We start from the raw sequence: 20,603 nt of genomic DNA on the forward strand, positions 1-20,603 counted from the left end.
AGGGTAATAATACAAAATAGTGTTTTAAAAATGTTAATTTAGTGAAATCTACAACATTATAAAGAATGCTGAAATATGACTTTGAGGAGAGTACTAAAGAAAGGAGACTTCTTTAGTAATAGGTTATACATACATTAATCTGAGTTTGTGTAAAAGGAATTCATCTCAATAGTGAGTTACTCAAAAGCATCGACTGCTTTTTCCAAAGTCAGTTATGATAAATCAGTTGGAAAGTGCAGAAAAAGGGACCTCTGCAGGGCATTTACACACACACATACACACAATAGTATTTGGTGTGTGTGTGTGTGTGTGTGTGTGTGTGTGTGTGTGTGTGGGAACCAAATGCCCACACAAGGATAGTAAAACCTGAGATCACCTAACCTGTGGTGCCCAGCCAGCGGTCCCCATGAGGGAAATGGCTTATTAAACATACCATACAATGTTTGTTTTTTTTTATGTAAAAATGCAAAAGGTTGTCTGTGAGGGTTAGGTTTAGGGGTAGGGTTAAGGAATAGAAATGATCGTTAGATCTGTATAATATCCTGGAAGTCTATGGAGATATAAATGATATAAAAACAAGTTTGTGTGTGTGTGTGTGTGTAACTGACACACTCCTCGATGTTTCCCTGTTCCAGAGATGTCGCTCATTCTCAGCATTTTCACTCTGTTATTCACACTCTTACTGGCCTGCTTCCCATAAAGATCTGTTACACACACTGTTCTTTTTTTTTACATATATATGCTGGATTTTACAAAGAGGTTGTGGGGGAAAAAACTATGTCAGAAGCATATGGCATGTCGAGATGTGACAAAACTACATTGCTCCCATTATAACAAACAGAGCTGTCTACACTGAAAGCACCTGTTGTGGCATGACATGCCTTCAGTTGACAAACACCCTATTTCTAAATTTACAAGCTGCACAAGTACTCCAGCCAATTAGTTGTGCTTGTATGACTGAAACTACATGTATTCTTCTAGTGTAGTCAAAATGTAAAATTTAATTGATATTGAACTGACAGATAGACTTCCTCTAGAGTGAATCACACATTGTGCCACATGTGTTACACATGTGTGAAGGCATCACCGCGGTAATTCCATTACAGTCATCATAACTCTGAACCCTAGGTGCTCATACAGAACAATATTCCTTCAACTGACAGAACCATATGGAGTTCACATAAGTGTGTTTATAGTATTATCTAACACACCCATTTCAGGTCGTCGAGTCTCCAGGAACAGGGTTGGGAACTTCAGAAATAATTTTTCATATTTAGTTTATTTCATAAAAAAAACTACAAATATCCATCCACCCATCTATTTATAAATTATGTAACTGTGTGCTTGCACATACAAATAAGTAGAGATGTCCCGAACGATCGGCCAATATTAGTCTTAAAATCCGTGATTGCCGATCTGCAGATCATGCCTAGATTTACGGCAGGCAATCACTCATACATTGCTCCTCTACTGAATGAATGCTTTCTTGGCCCTTGAAGCACGACAGAATGACCTATGGAGGGTGAGTTGTTGGCAATTCTAAGCATTCACGAATTTAAACTTTCAGACATTATGTAATTGAGATGCATATGCCGGTTTGTTTTTAAAAATGTGTAAGAATTACATGTGTATGAATATTAATTTTCCCATTTTCTAGAGTCATTACGGTAGTTATTCTGACTCATTACACCAGGGGTCCACAAACTACGGCCCGCGGGCCGAATACGACCCGCCCCCACATTTGGACCGGCCCTCTGAACAATGCCATGCAGAGAAATATTTTTACAATTTAATTTTAAATAGGTTTTAATCATATCATATTTGTATTTGATAATACATATTGGCTTTCAAAATAAAATTTCCCTTAGTTATAATTATTAAAGTAGCCAAATTATTTGTTAGATTCACCCGGATTAACGTTCCATCGTGATCAAGCGGGTGCACGCGATCCAGCAAGAAAATTTAAAGTGACAACAAAATGGCCAAACGGTTGGGAAAGAGAAAAGTTGATTCAGAATGCAGGGTATTTAACCAAAAGTGGACAAGTGACTATTTTTTTTGTTCAATGCAAAGAAATGGCTGTTTGCCTCATCTGTCAAGAAACAGTCTCCGTGTTCAAAGAACACAATCTGCGCCGACACTATGAAACCCGCCACAGAGACAAGTATGCGAGTTTACAAGGCCAAATGAGAGCAGACAAAGTGTCGAAGCTAAAAAGTGATCTGCTCAGCAAAATACGTTTGTATGGCAAACCCAGTTGAACCAGTCATCCATTCGAGCTAGCTTTCAGGTAGCTAAACTGATTGCAACCTGCGGTAGGCCATTCAGTGATGGTGAGTTCAGTAAAGAAATTTATGAATGCTGTTGTGGAGGAGGTGTGCCCGATAAGAAAGACGTCTTAAATGCGGTGAGTCTGTCCGCAAGTACAATCACCAGAGGAATTGAAGAAATGGGGTATAATGTATATGCCCAGCTGAAGGAAAAAGTGAAAGAATTAGATTTTTTGCATTAGCGCTGGATGAAAGTAATGACGTGCAGGACACGGCACAGCTGCTCATTTTTCTTCGCGGAGTTAGCTCAAACTTTGAAGTGTCCGAGGAGCTGGCAGCCCTAAAAAGTCTCAAAGGTACTACGACAGGGGAGGATATTTTTGGTAAAGTATGCCAAACGATAGAAGAGTTGGATCTAGACTGGTCTAAGCTGGCCAGCATCACGACTGACGGAGCTCCTAGTATGGTTGGCGCGTCAAGGGGACTGATAGGACGCATGAACAGAGAAATGGAGGAAAGAGGTCTCATGCCCCTTTACAAGTACACTGCCTAATTCACCAGCAAGCACTGAGCTGCAAAGTTCTGAAGTGGGAATCGATTATGAAAGTGGTGGTGTCATGTATAAACTTCATCAGCACAAACAGACTTAAACACAGGCAGTTCCAAGTCTTTCTGTCCGAGCTAGAGTCTTCTCACGGAGATGTGATTTACCACACAGAAGTCCGATGGTTAAGCCGGGGCCTCAACGTGCAGCTCCAAGGCAAGGGGAAACTAATATGTGACATGTATTCCCACATAAAAGCATTTGAGGTGAAACTAGCACTGCTTGTGGGACAAGTGCAAAAGCAAGACTTCATCCATCTCCCTGTTACCCAAAGCCTCTCAGCTGAGAAACCAGTGGTCCCATTCCCAGCTGAAAAGTCAGTGGAAGCACTGGAAATGCTGAAGGCGGAGTTTGATGTGCGATTCCGTGAGCTACATGTCCACGCTAAAGAAATCCGCCTTTTTCAGAACCCTTTTGCTGCTGACATTGACGAAGCCCTGCCTTCTTATCAGTTTGAGTTGGCTGAGTTACAGAACTGTGATGTCCCAACAGTCTCATTGAATTCTATACTGCCCTCCCTAACGAGAAGGAATGCAATGAAGACGTCCACACTTTTTGGCAGCGCGTATATCTGTGAGCAAACCTTTTCACGCATGAAACTGATGAAAAATCCGATGAGCTCAAGACTCACTGATGAACATTTGCATCAGACTTTGAGACTGGCTGTGACAGGAATGGAACCTGACATTGGACTTCTCACCAGCCAGAAACAAGCCCATAGTTCACACTGATTAGCCTAATACGCATGAGTAAGTAAATAATTTGATTTCAATAGCAATGAATATGAAAAAATGTCATTACGATAGTAATAATGCTCTTTTAATAGGCTATATATCACTTGATATGTATGGTGCATAAATAATAATTTAATCTAGCATTAGGAGGCATAATACTGTAAATCCATTTAAAATCATAAAATCTCCACAATAAATCACTCCGGCCCATGCCATTTTCTGTTAGACTACGGCCCTCCATTATAGAAAGAAAAAATTATGTGGCCCTCATAGAAAAAAGTTTGGGGACCCCTGCATTACACAGTGAACAGGAAGAGTATATAGAGGCTGCTAACATGTTTAAAAACAAATTAAACAACAAATAAACATGCAAATCCATGATACGTGACGTGAGTTGTGACAATCAGACGTTGTGTTGAGTGATAGAGACTGTTTGAGCAATTATGAGCGCTTTAAGCTTTACTCTCTTTAACAAGAGCACTCTCTGTGTCAATCAAAGATGTGCACTCTTCAGGTGCTCTCAATATCTCATCATCAGTCACCCAATTTAAATCAAATTAATGTTGGTCACAATACCACTAATAATAAATATAATTGTTTATCCTTCAATAACGACAACGTGTCTACATGTCAAGACAGTAAACAGACCATAGATATTAATTATTTCTCACTGGAGCAGTTTTAGAGCTTGTTATGAATATATTTTTCTTATTTTTGAATGTATCTCTGTTGTGTGTGATGCTCTCATGGTTTTTACTGGTTGACAGTATGTCACAATGGCATTTTGATATTGACAACAGAACTATTAAGATCTGTTTCATTATTGTTGAACTTGGGCCTGTTCAAGTGTAACTGTTTACACCACTTTTAAGTGGAACTACGAACATGTTTTTTAGAATACGTTTTTTGTTGTGACTATTCAAGTCAAGTTGTTTAAACCATTTGTAAAGTGCATGTAAGATTTCTATTCATCCATACAGAACTGTGATTTATTTTTGTACCTGAATATTAAAGTTAAAATAAGCTATTACACCATTCTAAGTAGAAGTTGCACTAAGTTAAATGCATTAGGCTGAAGAAATCTTTTAGCTACATTGTTTATTTAGTTATTTTTGTAAACAAACAAAAAAACAGTCTGCAGCTCTTATCTAGGCAAATACAAGTATCGGCTCGGGACTCAATATCTGCAGATATTTAATATTTAAATTTCGGATCGGGTGCCAGAAAAGCTGATCCCTACAAATAAGCACATTTTAGTCTGTGAGTGAAAAAATATGATTAATGTATTCCATTCATTAAAGATAACTACTCTCAAACAAGGATATTTCTAAATAAAATTGCAACCCTATTTCCTATGCACTTATTGTCCTGTTCACTGAATTTTTACTAGGGGTGTGATGAAATGTCATTTTGTGGGGAGCGATATAGGTAATCCTTTTTGTAAACAAAATAATGTTATGGTATACAGAATATTTAAACTGGTTGCATAAAATATTTTATATAGGAAAAATATTCGGAATAATATTTGCCAATGCAGAAACCTCTGACACCAATTCGCTGTTTAGCAGTGTGCTGAAAGAACATGCAAGGAGTAAACGGTAGCCCTACATGGGAAGGACTTGAGTACCAATGTCCACTTTTCAGTGAATTAAGTTGTGTCAGATAAGAAAATGAGCAAGACTGACTAACGTTTCTGTAAAGTTTAGACTATATGCTTTCAAATGGTATTTATCCGATTGTTAATATGTCCCTGAGAAGAGATCATGTATAAGGCAGTGTTAGATGGTTAGTTCACCCCAAAATGAAAATTCTGTCATCATTTACTCACCCTTGTATTGTAACATTCTGCCTAACATCATCTTTTGTGTTCCGTGAAAGAAAGTCATATGGGTCTGAAAATACATGAGGGGACAACAAAGGCCCGATATACTTCATAGGAAAGCGAAGAACGAATGCCCTGACGCATTTCATACAAAAACGAAGAATGAATGAATACGACTTCATTTAGAACAAAATCTGGCCAAAAGGTGTTTTTTAGTTTGTTTTGGTGGTTTATAACTGTTTGCCTGGGCAAACTTTTAGCAAAACTTCTCACCGGCTGCTAAACAACTTTTTACTACCATTGTTCCACTTCATTGGTTGGTGTGCACTGGAGCTCCACCTACTTTGAGACAGACAGGCAATTCCTGTTCACGCCTTTCAGTCAGTCAAAATCAGTCCAAATTAAACACTGACGTGCAGTTATTAGCGAGCTGGTGCAAACTTACCTACATCTGTACAATCGTTTGCATAAAAGACATTTTCCAAGAACATGTCATGCAATTTTTTATTTATTTTTTTTGCTTTATTGGTGTACAAAGGAAATCTAATCTACTCAAATACTCTCAAGTGCTTATTCACTCTATTGTTTGATATGCTGCTTCACTCATGTGCAGTGAAAGCCATTTACACATCTGCCCATATTAAGGTATGGCTATTGTCATAATTTTTTTGTCTGTATTCTGCCTGTTATTACTCTTTTATTAACCAGTCTTTGCAGTTGTATCAGTATCATCATAAATTACAATAACAGTGAAATCGGCACATATTAAGCCTGTGTATAATGTGTTAGTGTGTTAGTGTCAACATGAATTCAGAATGTAAACAACCAAACTGCAAATGTTCTGCACGTATTACTTTAAATCATCACTTTTACTGATCTAGTGTGAATTCTACTCATAGAATGAGGCATAAAGTCATTGATAACACATATTAATGTCACATTATTTAATGGGTTATTTCACCCATAAATGAAAATTCTCTCATCATTGACTCAACCTCAGGTCTCAGGTGTGTATGACTTTCTTTCTTCATCAGACCACATTTGAAGAAAAAAGAAAAATATCTTAGCTCAGTAGGTCCTTAAAATGCAAGAGAATATAACCTTTGAAGTTCCAATAAGAACAGACAGGCAACATAAATGTCATATATACGACTCCATTGGTTAAACTAATGTCTTCTAAAGCGAAACGATCGCTATTGCTGCAAAAAAGATAAATATTTAAGTACTTTTAAATTATAAATCATCGCATCCGGTCAACAGCAATATGCGTGTGTGACATAATTGCGTTGGCAGGTTTAGACGAGAACAGGCGCACGTGCGACACACCCAGAAGTGCAGCGCTGATAACAACTGAGTAGGAGGAACGCTGTAAAGAGGCTTTGTTGGTTTTATATGTTTGTTTACTCCCAATAGGTCATTTGTGTGTTCATTCTGGTTGTCTCAACCGAGAGAAAAATGTGAAATTAGATCCATAACATGCCAACGTGAATATGTCACACAAGACCACGTGAACTCTGATCTCTCATGAATGCGCATAAGGCTGCTGACCAGAAGCGATGGTTTATAGTTCGAAGTACTTAAATATGAATCTTTTTCACAGCAAAACCAATTGTTTCACTTTAGAAGACATCAATTTATAAATATATGACGTTTAAACTGCACGTCTGTTTTGTTAAATTGGAGCATCAAAGGTTGAATCACCATCCACTTACATTATAAGAACCTACTGAGCTAAGATATTTTTCTACTTTTCTTCAAATGTGGTCTGATGAAGAAATAAAGTCATACATAACTGGGATGGCATGAAGGTGAGCAAATTATAAGAGAATTAAAATTTTGTGTGAACTGCCCCTTTAAGGTTGTACTGAGCATCCTCATATATAAATGTACTTCTAAATACCTCCCACAGCGATGTGGCCGGTGTCCCCAAACAATGTTCCCAAACAGTGCACCGTTGCTTGACTGTTGCAAGCTTCTTTTTACCCCTGAACGAAGAATGAAGAAGAACTTCTCCGGAAGAATATCGGGGCTTTAAGTGTATGTGTGAGACAGTTCTTACTGGTGGGTACTCCAGGTCTGAAGCGTTGGGGGTTGCACACAATGGCTATGTCTTGATTGTGAGTGCAGTCGTGTTTGAGCCAGCTCTTTTGGCTGCAGTGTGTGATGGTGGGCTCTTTTCCTGTACACTTGACATCATCCAGCAAAATTGGACCCATTGCTGTCCCAAACCGCCCTGGTGACACACTCTGCCCTGACCTGCACCAAAAAAACACCATTAACAAAGTAATTAACAATCAACACACAGACAATAAAACAAAAAATCCTATTATGCAATTGTGTGTGCGCTACCTAAAGCCCAGCTGCCTGCAGACAACCTGTGTGTTGGTCTGTGTCCAGCCATCATCACACACGGTCCCCCACTGACCTCTATAATGAACCTCCAGCCTGCCCTCAAAACCCTTCACACCCCCAACCAGACGCACTGCACCATCTGAGAGAGAGAGGCTCTGTTAACATTTGGTATTAACATCTGTCTCAAGTGGCCAAGTGGACAGTGCTAGATACAGGTCTAAATGAAGTCCAATGCATCTTGTGATCCAATCAATCAAAGCAATTTCAGGGGTAGTCCAAAACACACAGAACTCATTTAAGTCAAAAAAATCTATCAAATTAAAAATCTATTATTACATACACTGTTGCACTGAAATTAGAGCAAAGATTTACGCAAGAATGGTTTTACAGGCAATTTACACAAATGTTTGTGCCACTCGTGTTTCATTAATGAGGCCTATTGTTCTAGTATAAACATGAATGCATGCTAATGCATCGCTGACAACAATGCCGAATACTCACCTAACAAAATAATTTGGACAAAAAATAAAAAACTCTGTCAATATTTGCTCATACTGATGTCGTCCGTTCTCAAGGTCTGTCTGGACTTTTTTGACTGGAGTGGCCCATGTGGGGCACAGACTCATATAAGGATGGCATGCTTTACTATTTACTAAAACCTACTTTTGTAATAGTTACATTTTAAGGTCAGTGGAGAAAAAAAATAAAGTGTAGCCTGGTTGTCTAATAATTGCACACAATAATATTTGAGAAAATTGCTGCAACTCCACTGAGAAACACAACTCTCATTTTGTCTTGGTAAAGTATTCAGTTTTCGTATAAAAGGTTTTAGGAATCACTGACAGCATTTTATCTGTTTAACAGTAACATTATTAATACAAAATTATAACTGCCTAATAATTCTGCATGCAGTGTATATAGGGTAATTTAATGGGACTGTTTTAAATGTAAACGTGTCTTGTACTCTATGCATACCTGTGTGTGTGTGTGTGTGTGTGTGTGTGTGTGTGTGTGTGTGTGTGTGTGTGTGTGTGTGTGTGTGTGTGTGTGTATACCTGTTAGTGGGACACAAGACACTCCAGCATCCTCTGTGTGGTCACAGTTGTGTTCTCCCCAGGCTTTGTTTGGACACTGCTCAATGGACAGCTCATTTCCTGTGCAGCTCACCTCGTCCAACAGAATACGGCCTGAGCCTGCACCAAAATATGCTCCTACCCAAGCCTTAGCAATGCCTCTGAACACACAAACAAACAGACAGTGAATAACAGTACAGCAAATAATACATAATACAAAATTGTAGATATATACAATAGGACTTCAATGCAACATTCTAATAAATGAAATTCCCAAGCAATCACAAAACGAGGAACAAATCCTTGTGTTGTCAAAGACTAAGGTTTAGCAACCCACTGTGGTAATTTATGTAAATCTTTTCCTTACTGAATCTCTACCTAAACATTTATACTTTTTCCAGAAAGCCCTGAAGGGACAAGGTCTACGAATTGCATGCTTTTTCACTTTATTACAATTGTTTATGTTCGTGCGGTAATCCTGTTCTTATTTTTGGCAAGATTCACATTGATTTGCTGCCAAAATGGGGCACAGCAATACCTAACAGGCAATTGGGGAGAAATATCCAGAGGCAGTCCATTTAATCTGTCATTACTCTTTTATTCTTAATAGGTGACCTCCGACTGAAGAGGGCGAGATCTCAGCAAAACAGTCTATCGGTGTAACACCATCCCGACCAATATCAAGTTGTTTTGATTTGGCTAGTAGGGTGCTTTAAGAGTGTGTGCTACAAGATTTATATTTAAATTCTTTCTGTGATTAATAAGTAATCAAGCGCATAGTCTAGCAGTCATTCATCACTGAAACTGAAGGGCAAATGAAGTGGAACTGCAGTCTGTAGTGTCTGCATGAACACATGCATTTTATTCTACAGCACTTTTTACGCTCAACAGAGAGCCCTCCATATGGGTGATTACTATACAAACACACACACCTGCAGAGCTCAATTTTAGGCACTATTTGTTACATTGGCCGATATACTATAGTTGAAGTACTTAAAACAATCAACCTGATTCACACACAGAACTTTCTATTCCCTCTTTCTGTTGCTCTCTAGTTCCTTTCCTCCCTCTAAATCACCTTTTATGCCTCTTTTCCCTCTCATTCTGTCCTCCTCTGTCTCTCATCCTCTAATTCTCTCATTCCCCATCTCTATTTTTTGTGTCTCTCTCACACACTCACTTTCTTACTGAGAACACACTGGCTTTGTATGTCAGGAAACTCCCAAGAACATATTTTACATTTTTACGCAGAGGACACTCTACAACTCTCTTTCTCTCTCTCCAATCTCTCCTATCTCCTTTCTATCTCCCTTTTATTTCTACACATCTCAATTTTAAAGAACTCCTTGGTAAGCTTGGTAAGAGTTTGTTCACAAAAAAACAGGTCAAGCCTATATAAAAGTCAGCTCTTTAATATTTGCATGTGTGTATGTGCTTTGTACGTAAAAAAAAACTGTCCCCATAAGTGAGCTAAATCAAGAGCTACTTCCAAAAAAACACACACACAACTTAGAGGTGTTAGATGGCTGCACCTCACATTATGAGTGGAGATGAAAACATGTTTGGGGCTGTATATTAATAATGAGACAAAAGAGTGAAGATGATGGAACAGTTTATATTTTGAATATTTTGTTCAAACTTTTGATAATGAGGTGAGAAAAGCACTCAGAGCAGACATTACCATTAAAACCAGCACTGCTTCAAGGCTTTACAATAATTCATAGGATATTTATTAGGGATATAAAGGGATATATACTCTAAAAGGTATGAGAACTTTGAGTCTTTGACTTAGTTTCCACTTGGTATGAAGATGCCTTTTGTGTTATCCGATCACATGTGGTCAGCCCTAAATACAGGTCTACACGGGGTCTAAAAAGTTTTGTGATCTGATCACAAAAACCCCATACGAATGTGGTCAAAACGCATGTGACCACATCACATTTGAGGTGTAAACAGTAATCTTTCCTGTATGCGTTACGGTTCAACTGGTTTTCATGTTAACTGGTGACCTTCTTCCGTTTTACTCTAGATGTGAACAACCGGCCGCAGATTCGTGGATTCCAAAACATCATGCTCCAGACTCAATATTTTGTTTTCCATTAAATATAAACTTACTACATGATGTTGGCATCATTGTACAGATTAAAATAAGTGGTATGATAAGCTTGAATGGCAGAAGTAGGCTAGATTAAAAAAAACTATTCAAGGCAGGAGATTCTCTCTCATTCATTAACAATATGCTCAGCACAACACTACAGAGCATTATCAATTTGAGCTACTAAACCAGCGCTACTCAACACACGGCCCTTGTGCGATCTTTTGAGGCCCGTGTTATGATATCATAATCAGAAATATATTTATCAGCAGCCTATCAAATATGTATGAATTGTGAAGTGTCCATTTTCATGAGGATTTGTGTTTGTTTTCTACATTGCTAAGCCATGTTAGAGAGGGAATTCAACTGCAAGTGGATGTTACAAATAAAAACAATAACATATTGCTGCAAGCAGTGATGACAAGCTTTTAGTATTTAGGGTCAGCCTAAAAAGTCAGCCTAAAAAAGCCCTAAGATTTTGATCTAAATCACATAATACATGTAGAAGATATGTGACACTTCCCGTTTCCCTCTTTTTGCTATTAATTTAGTGCATCGCCATAGCAACACCATTTGGTATTTAAAAATCGGTTCACAATTTAGCATCTTCGATGTCTTGGAATAATGTTGTCTAAATGTGGTGACAGTCTCATGAATCACCTAGGAGTATTTAAAAGTTCAGAGAATCTATCTATAAATTCTTAATTGTTCATTTTAAGATTTTTTTCTAATGGATTCATTTTAAAAAAAATTCTATAATGTAATATAATTATTTATTGAAAAAAATATGTAGATCTAAAGATTAGATTGTAATTAAGTCATTTACTATGTTTATCTATCCTTAAAATGGCTTTAAAAAAAAGATTTTAATATGAGCACAAGTCATTTAGGCTTGTAATTTCATTGCAATTCTCTGGAAACAGGTTTCAATCTCTTTTATTGTTGCATTTTTTTCACTGTTCACAGTCAAAATAAATGTAAGTACAATAACTTTGAATTTGCATTCGTTATTCATACATTTAAACGACTGTTTAAATAGCCTCTAAAATAATGTTGGGCAAATGAGGACATAAATACTGCAAGCACGCTCGCAGTAAGTACATGTGACAAACATGAACGCCTCCTCGGCAAGAGCAGGCCCATGCACGAAGGACAGCGTTCATGCTTGTCGAATGGAGGAATACTCTTCTTGCAAGGTGGAAGGCACTTACGAAATTCCATCTTAAAAAGAAAGACGTTATTCCGTTTTTTTTTTTTTTTTACTGTTTTGCTTTAACACAAATCTTCTTAAAGTATATGTACTCATCAGGCACCTCAGGGGAAACAGGAGTCTGTCTGATGAAAAGATGTATTCAACTCTTGACGAGCAGGTGTGTTCCACAGAGAGACCGTAATCAAATAATCAAAGAAATTCTTAAGTGTGGGTGATCCTGCTCCTCCTTATATACCCACGTGTGAGGGTGGGATTATGTGCAGGATGCGCAGCATCACCTGCCAATACTTTGCCGTGATTTTATATAGATCGGAGAGATTGGGAGCTCTTAAGGAGATACCGCCTAACGTTGGCTAAGGACATAATGTCAAAAGACCGACTTGAAAGGGAACTTGAAGTAAAGTGGATAAAAAATAGAGTTGACATGACTTTGGGTTTTGGGTTTTCATCAATGTCGTCTGTTTTAGAAAAACACATTGTGTTATCCGGTTCATGTTCCGGTTGTTCATGGTTCATGTTCATGGTGCCGTCAAACAGAAAAGCCTACCCAAATACACTTGAAATACATTGATATTTGAAGTGCGATAATGGCCGGCCAACAAACATGCTTGCTTCTGTGTGGTTATGGAGTGGACTGTGGTCCATTCTGACGTGTAATTTCAATCTTCTTATGTCCATAATCCGACACACAGAGCAGGAGTGATAGAATCAGTGTTTGTACCAGCCCTCAATCAAAAACAGCATATTTGGAGCACGACAAGCACAACTACAGCCAAGAAATGCTCGAGCTGGTCCGGTTATGGACTGTGGATCATTTTGTGGAATGAATTTGATCTGACCATGGCGTTTAGTGTAAAAGTCTTCTCTCGTGTCTGTTCCCTGAGTGCTGATGAAGACTTAGAACGGTTACATCCATGAGTTTGAATTCTTTGCTGTGGCTGTAATGCCAGCTCATGCATGAGGCAGCGCTGTGATTGAATGGAAGCGTTACTTTCCATGAATAATGTGGAAAAACACTAAATATATAGTGACATAATTGCATACTGTCCTACCAATCATAACTTGGAGTTTACGCAAATACCTTTGTGACGTTTAAATGGCTCAATAAATCTTTTCCCTTAACGATAAATATGAGTGTCATCATTGTTTTCAATGATGTGCAACCTGTACATATGTGTTCACATCTCAAAAAATTAGTTTTGGGGTTTCATGACCCTTTAAACTGAGGCACTATCCGCTGCCATTGTATTGAAAATACTCTGGGGATCTTCATTAAAACTCCTTTTGTGTTCTGCATAAGACTTAAGTCTGGAATGACACATTTTTGGGTGAAATATTGCTTTAATGAAAATCTAAATATGCAAAATGGTTTGTATGAGGGTTAAGCTTTGGGGTAGAAAATATCATTAGCTCAGTACAAAACAACAGAAGTCAAAAGTAAAACAAACTTGTGTGTTTGTGTTTCTTACCCTAACCCCAGCTGCCTGCATACCACCTCAGCATCATTATCATCCCACTGGTCATCACAAACTGTGCCCCACTGTCCTGCATGATACACCTCTACTCTCCCCTCATACACCGATGGACCACCAGAGAGACGAACAGGGACAAACACTGAGGCTAAAAACAACAGTTCGGTTAGTTTTCTCTATATTCCAGAGTACATTTCTGAATGTGTTTGTTTATGAATCTGTGACTGTGTATATACCTTCTACTGGAACGCAAGAGACAGCAGCTGCCTGGCGGTTAACACACTCTCCTCCGTTCCAGATAGAGTGATTACACTGCAGTAAGTCCTCTTCCTGTCCCTCACAGCCTACAGTCTGCCAGTGAACTCCAGATACCACTAGACGTGACAGAGAACTCACACGTGCATGCCCCCTATAACTGATAGAGAAAGAGAAAAAAAGAGTGGCAATTGGTTAGTTATGTTAGTAATATACAGTATGTTCCTCATTATAAATGTTCTGCTATCTCAACTATACATCTAGCTTTGTCAAATTGTCCAAAACATGCAGGCATGAGTAAAGAGATCTCATTCAATTCCATTCTGTGTCATATGTGCCATAATTGAGTCTTTGTCATGTACTTTGCGCCATCTCCTGGTAGCCATATGTAATTAGAGTGAACGATACTCTCTGCACATATTTGGATGACTTCCACCTCTGGCTGCAGCAATCTGAATCCTAACACGATTGGTTAAGCATTCCGATGAAGTCATCTGATCCAAAAAAGCTAAGGTGTTTTTAGCCAGATAGCGCATTATGTTCTGTGGGAAGATTGTGCTTCGTGTGTATTTTCTAATGATTTATGCACACCTTTAAATATTGGTAAATTATATTTTTGTGAAGTTATAAGCAAAAATGTAGCTTATAAGTAACACCTGTTTACATGTCACATGTACTGTATGTCAAAGACATGTACTTAACTATTACTAGCTATATTTTTGTCTGTGAGTCAAACAAATAGGTTGTAGCCTTTTTTTTTTCTCCCCAATTTGGAATGCCCAATTTCCAATGCACTCTAAATCCTCGTGGTGACATAGTGACTTGCCTCAATACAAGTGGTGGAGGATGAATCTCAGTTGCCTCTGCAAGAGACCGTCAATCCGCGCATCCTATCATGTGGTTTGTTGAGCGCGTTAGCGTGAAGACAAAGCGCGTGTAGTGTCTTCATGCTATTCTCCGAGGCATCCACACACAACTCACCAGGTGCCCCACCGAGAGCGAGAACCACATTATAGGGACCACAAGGATGTTATACCATGTGACTCTACCCTCCCTAGCAACCGGGCCAACTTGGTTGCTTACGAGACCTGGCTGGAGTCACTCAGCACGCCCCGGATTTGAACTCGTGATTCCAGGGGTAGTCAGGGTCTTTACTCGCTACCCAAGCCAAATAGGTTGTATTCTACTCTTTGAGAGCTTTCCAACAACACATAACACACTGCTATTTGATCAGTTTAATGTTTTCACCAATTACAATTTGTGTAGTGCAAAATTATTCATAAATAAATAAAATGGAACAATTCTGATTTGTCTGCAAATTTCAAAGCACTTGTTCAGTTTTGGTCATAATGCCTCAATGTATTGTAAAGTACAGCTTCTAAGTTTTAACATGATACCTATTTTAAGTTAAGACTGTAGTTATTCATATTTTTATAATGTTTTTCTCTGTAGGCCAAGCAGTGTCCAGTTATCATATCATATTTTAATTCAATTTTGGGATAAAAACAAACACTTGGCAGTCTTACTTATGGTTCATTCATCACACTGGAAATGGAAGGTCAAGTCAAGCACATTGAATTGAAGGAGGTACAGGGTTACCACACATTGACCAATTCATTTCCATGACTTTTCTTGTCATTCATGATTACTAGATAAGGATTTTTTTTTTTATTGTATAGAGATTGCATTTAGAAAAAGCCATTTTGAGCAAAGTAAATATTCTCGAGCTGAGCATAACACGAAACATTTATATTTACTGCAATTTTTTCATCCATGACTTTTTAGGCCTGAAAAATCACTTTTTACATACTGCAGAAATAGTATTAGTAATATTATACAGTAGTATGGTATTTCGAACATAGCCTTTGTATATACAGTGTGTGTGTGTGTGTGTGTGTGTGTGTGTGTGTGTGTGTGTGTGTGTATTTATCCCTTTGTGGGGACCAAATGTCCCCATAAGGAAAGTAAAACCTGAAATTTGTGAGGTTGTGGGGACATTTTGTCGTCCCCATGAGGAAAACAGCTAAAATATGTTTTTTTGAAAATGTAAAAATGCAGAAAGTTTTCTGTGAGGGTTAGGTTTAGAATATATAGTTTGTTCAGTATAAAAAGCATTATGTCTATGGAAAGTCCCCATAAAACATGGAAACCCAACGTGTGTGTGTGTGTGTTTCTCACCCCTGTCTCAGCTGTTGACACACCACAGCAGCATCTCTGTCATCCCAGCCATTACCGCAGATGGTACCCCAAACACCATTCAGATACAATTCAACTGTACCATCCAACTTCGATCTGCCTCCGTGCAGTCTTATAGAGCCTGCAAACACACACACACATTTTCACAAAGAGTGTGTAACCTCAAGAGATAAACTTCAGTATGTAGTTGACCTTCACTGCTCAAAAAGGTGATAAAAGGGAATGTTCTGCAAACGTTTGGTTCCGCTAGTCTCCATAATTTTGACAAATATGCCCATTATAAATGTTCCCACAGTTTCATTGCACCCAAAGATTAATTTATGACTTGCACTATGTTATGAGAGAAGAATGCTTTAACCTCCACATGAGTTTAACTTACCAGTTCTATAATAAATGTATGTGTTTGTCTATGTGATCCTTCACATTACTCACAGCTATAATATACATCATGAGAACAATGTAAACTACTGAAAACAAACTGAAATGCATGACCATGCCAGTGGCACCAGGCATTTTTACGCCAAGTGAGCTTCCCTATTGCTTTACTATACAAACACACCTCTGCATTCTTACTGGATGACTCAAGGATTTATGGATGAGGTGCAATTGATTTGTGGCTAAAAGTAACATTTTTGAATTATCAGTTTTTGTGTTGATACTTAAGTTGAGGTATTTCTGCAAATTTCTGATGTGAATACACTTAATATGAAATTGAATAAATAAAACGCGTAAACAATGCAGGACCATTGGGGGGGAAATCTGAACATACAGCCACATGAGTTATATTTACTTACAAATAGTTACCAAAAAAACAGAACAACACCAATAAAAATATATATATATAAAAGTGCACTAAATATTTCTAACTTGCTTCCAAAGTATTGGTCTATACAAATATATACCCGCTAGAGTGTGTGTATGTGTGTGTGTGTGTGTGCATGTGTGTGTGCATGCGTGCATGCATGACAGCACTTTCATACATCCAGTGTTTATGTGCAGCCCAGCTGTTGCATTCAGGGCACTATATATCACACACACATCTCACCACCAGCTTCCACTTTTCAAAATCATTGTCCCTCTTTCTCCCAATTCTTTGCGGTTTTTAACATTAGCAGCTTGTGAAACCCACACATACAACAAACACATAAGCACAGTGCATGTCTCATAGGGCAAATGCAGTGCACCATCACACATGATGGCAGCACACGTTTTTCAAACATTTCAACACTTCAAAACAATTACCAAGCATTATGAAAATGATAGACGGCTCAAGTGTTGAAAACATAAACTAAAAGAATACCAAAATATTTGAAAACACTCATCCGGATCACATTTAATGCACATTAAGACCTCAAAACACTAATAATATTTTGACATGTTAACAATGTCTGTCATTTTAAATCCCAAAAAGTGCATTTAGCATGGACTTGGAGCTGTTATGTGCAACATGCACATAGACTGCTTTACCATAATGCCAATACTTGTGTCCATATATAAAAATAGCAGCATGTAACAAATAATTGTGTCTGTATATAAACAACCAACGATTTCAGCCCTTTTTCCCCAGTTGTCTTTCCAGAGTACTCTTACTACTAGATACTTTGTATCTATATTTTCTGGTACGTTCTAAAAATATCAATTGATGCAGAACTTCATAACAAATCAAACAATAAGGATACACTTAACCTTGAAAATTTAGCATGAATCAAAAATTTCAAATTACAGTTACTGTTTCTACAATAAAACTAGTGTTAGCCACTACTGACATAAAAATGACAGAAAGGTTCTGAAAGCTTCTCACACTTTTTCTTTGGAAGCGGTATTATAGATTATGTCGTTGGCAATATATTATATACGTTTCAAAACTATTTGTTCTCCAAAATATTGCCTCAAAAGTGATCTACTGTCAACTCGTGATCGCCCAATTAAAAACTGTAACTGTAAATACAGTCCGGTTTATTTACAGCCCACTGAAGTAACAGCGCGTGGATTAATATACTCTTGATCTCGCGCTCCAAAAATAACCTCAAGAGCAAGAACTGTTGTGCATAATTAATAACAACTGAAGACTTCTGGTGCAAAATAGTTTACATAAAAATGAATTGCGGGGGATCGTTGTCTCAAAGCAAGAACAAAATAACTAAATGAACCTTCGTGCACTGTGGATTAGAGGTGGTTTGTTTTGGTCTTTGAAGGTGCTTCCTGAGGCGCGCATACCTTACCCACGCGTGGATGTATTGATTTAAAGTGTGGACGTGCCTTACGAGTTGCGTTCATATTTTGGACTCATCTTATTTTTTTATACATAGTATGGTTTATTAATATGATGTGTACTGAGTTTGGTCTTTCAATATCACTGTATTAGTGCAGTAAGCCACGTTAAGCGTTTTTCACGTTAAGCGTTTTAGAATGTCCCATGTGTTGCACCTTTTTTCTTGAATCGAACGCTTTTAACTTTCTTAAGTTCTCTAAAACATATACAAAATAAACACTTAACTAATCTAAATAAATATAGAATGAGTGGAGGTACATGAAAGGCAACTCTTTGGTATAAGAACATGAAGCAACTTGACACGCGGTACTTCTCATACTGCATAACATAATCTTCTCCCTCATTTAAGACTGTTATTTTGGTCGTGTTATTTATCTACCTTGCTTACAGTCGCAGTACCCCCAGTCAATTCGTCCACGGCTGTTGGCAAAGAAACACCACGGCCGAATTCTCCCGTCTGGGTTTCTGCAGAGACTGTGATCCCCAAGCCCTTTCCCTTGATACCGGTCTATAACACCGGGCACTTCACTCCAGTTCATGCATTTCACACCGGATTCGGTCACGTCTATGGAACCCTCGTAAAAACCCGCCTTCCCTTTGCTCTGAATGCAATCGGTGAACGGAGATCCGTCACCGCACACGATGAGCAGCAGCGAAGAGACGATGAAGAAAAACCTGGAGCTCGCATTCATCATGATGAACCTGTGTCTGTCACCATAATCCAACAATACAATAATTATTCCTCTCCAGTCTGTCTGGAGGCAAGGGCCTGAAGTTGTCTCAGCTTGTCTATTGGCTGTTATAAGAGCAGCTCAGTCACAGACGCGGATCAATGAAGGAGAAAGCGGGGAAGCCCTTGTGCAAACGACTCATGCACATATTGATGAAGTCCCTAGAGATGTGAAGTTTTAGGTGGACAAACAATTGTTCAGGAAAAGGTTTCACATCATAAATAAAATCTGAGATTCACAGAATATCTTCTTTGTAATGACGGCTCAAATCATCGCTGCATGGCATACATTATCTAGGTAATTAATATGTTCACTATTGAAAATCACTAAACAACTAAAGATACAGAGTCACGAGCACACAGGCTTCTGAATTATCTACATTGCATCGTGCTGCACGGTCTAAACTACACGCGTTCATCTACCCAGAACAGGAATTAAAAAAGATCTCGCCACGTTATCTCAGTCTGGGCATTATTTAGTGTCTCTGGTCATCACAGCAGTTCTTTCCGAGGCTCCACCGGTGTGAACTCTTCTACTGCTCATTAAGGGACAATAGCAACGATCAAGTTTGATACAAAGCTTGTGTCTGCCCTCTGGTGTATGGAGCCAGTAAAATATACTAAACTAAATTGCTTACAAGTATAGATAAAAAGACAAGCGTGTTCTTAAAGCTACCTTTTAAGGTTTAAAGCTAACTTTTGTCTTGTTAAAAATAAAAAAATAAATTATTAGTAAAAGAGTGCAAAAAAAATCCATGTTCCAAACCATGTCTTTATTTAAGGCAAATACATTTTGATAAACCTATAATCAGGGTTGGGACGGTTACTTCTGAAATATTTGTAGAATATTCCGTTAGATTACTCAAGGTCAGTAATATATTTTAAATAATTTGGATTACTTCTTCAGCACTGGTAGATTTTTCACTTGTTTTGACTATAAAAACTCTGCCAGTACAGTAAGACGAAATACACATGTTAAAAATGCATTCTCTAAAAAAATCTAAATATCTTATGCAGTGTTGCTTCTAAAACAAGATAAATAAAAAAAATTTTTTAAGGATTTTTAGATATTTTTTACAGGAAAACAATACAAAAATTATTATCAAGAGTAAAATTTTTGCCCAAATATCAAAAGTCTTACTAGAAAAAAGAAATTATGATCCAACATGAATTTTCTTGATAAAAAAAATATGATCGTGCCTGTAACGTGCATGTAAAATAGTTAGAAATGGCTAGAAATAGCATTTTATCTTAGCGTAATGCTGACAATTTACACAAGGTTTATTTCTATTTCTTCTGCTCCAAACTTACTTCAAACTTACTTCTCTGTCTTCTCGTATGAATGTAACACATCATAAGAAAGTGTTTCTCTGCTGTTCAAATGTACTTTGGATCGCATAATTTGTAAGGGATAATCCACGGCATAGAGGCAACCACCCTCCGCTTTGCGTCGTGTGGTTCTTCGCCTCTACATCGTGCATTAAAATCCTTTAATGCATGGCTAGCCGTGAATTA

General features: G+C 38.0%; 1 protein-coding gene across 1 annotated transcript in view; it reads right to left on the reverse strand.

The window, feature by feature from the left end:
- Nucleotides 1–19,063, reverse strand: part of LOC127644143 (neurotrypsin-like) — a 65,643-nt gene extending 46,580 nt beyond the window's left edge. The window contains exons 1-7 of the mRNA XM_052127170.1: nt 18,738–19,063; nt 16,069–16,207; nt 13,872–14,050; nt 13,633–13,783; nt 8,838–9,016; nt 7,780–7,921; nt 7,490–7,686 (exon numbers count right to left, since the gene is read on the reverse strand). Coding sequence (XP_051983130.1) covers nt 7,490–7,686; nt 7,780–7,921; nt 8,838–9,016; nt 13,633–13,783; nt 13,872–14,050; nt 16,069–16,207; nt 18,738–19,053 — 1,303 coding nt within the window. The 5' untranslated portion in view covers nt 19,054–19,063. The remainder of the gene's footprint in view (nt 1–7,489; nt 7,687–7,779; nt 7,922–8,837; nt 9,017–13,632; nt 13,784–13,871; nt 14,051–16,068; nt 16,208–18,737) is intronic.
- Between the last annotated feature and the right edge of the window lie 1,540 nt (nt 19,064–20,603).

This window comes from Xyrauchen texanus, chromosome 5, assembly GCF_025860055.1.
Source record: "Xyrauchen texanus isolate HMW12.3.18 chromosome 5, RBS_HiC_50CHRs, whole genome shotgun sequence".
Classification (NCBI taxonomy): Eukaryota; Metazoa; Chordata; class Actinopteri; order Cypriniformes; family Catostomidae; genus Xyrauchen; species Xyrauchen texanus.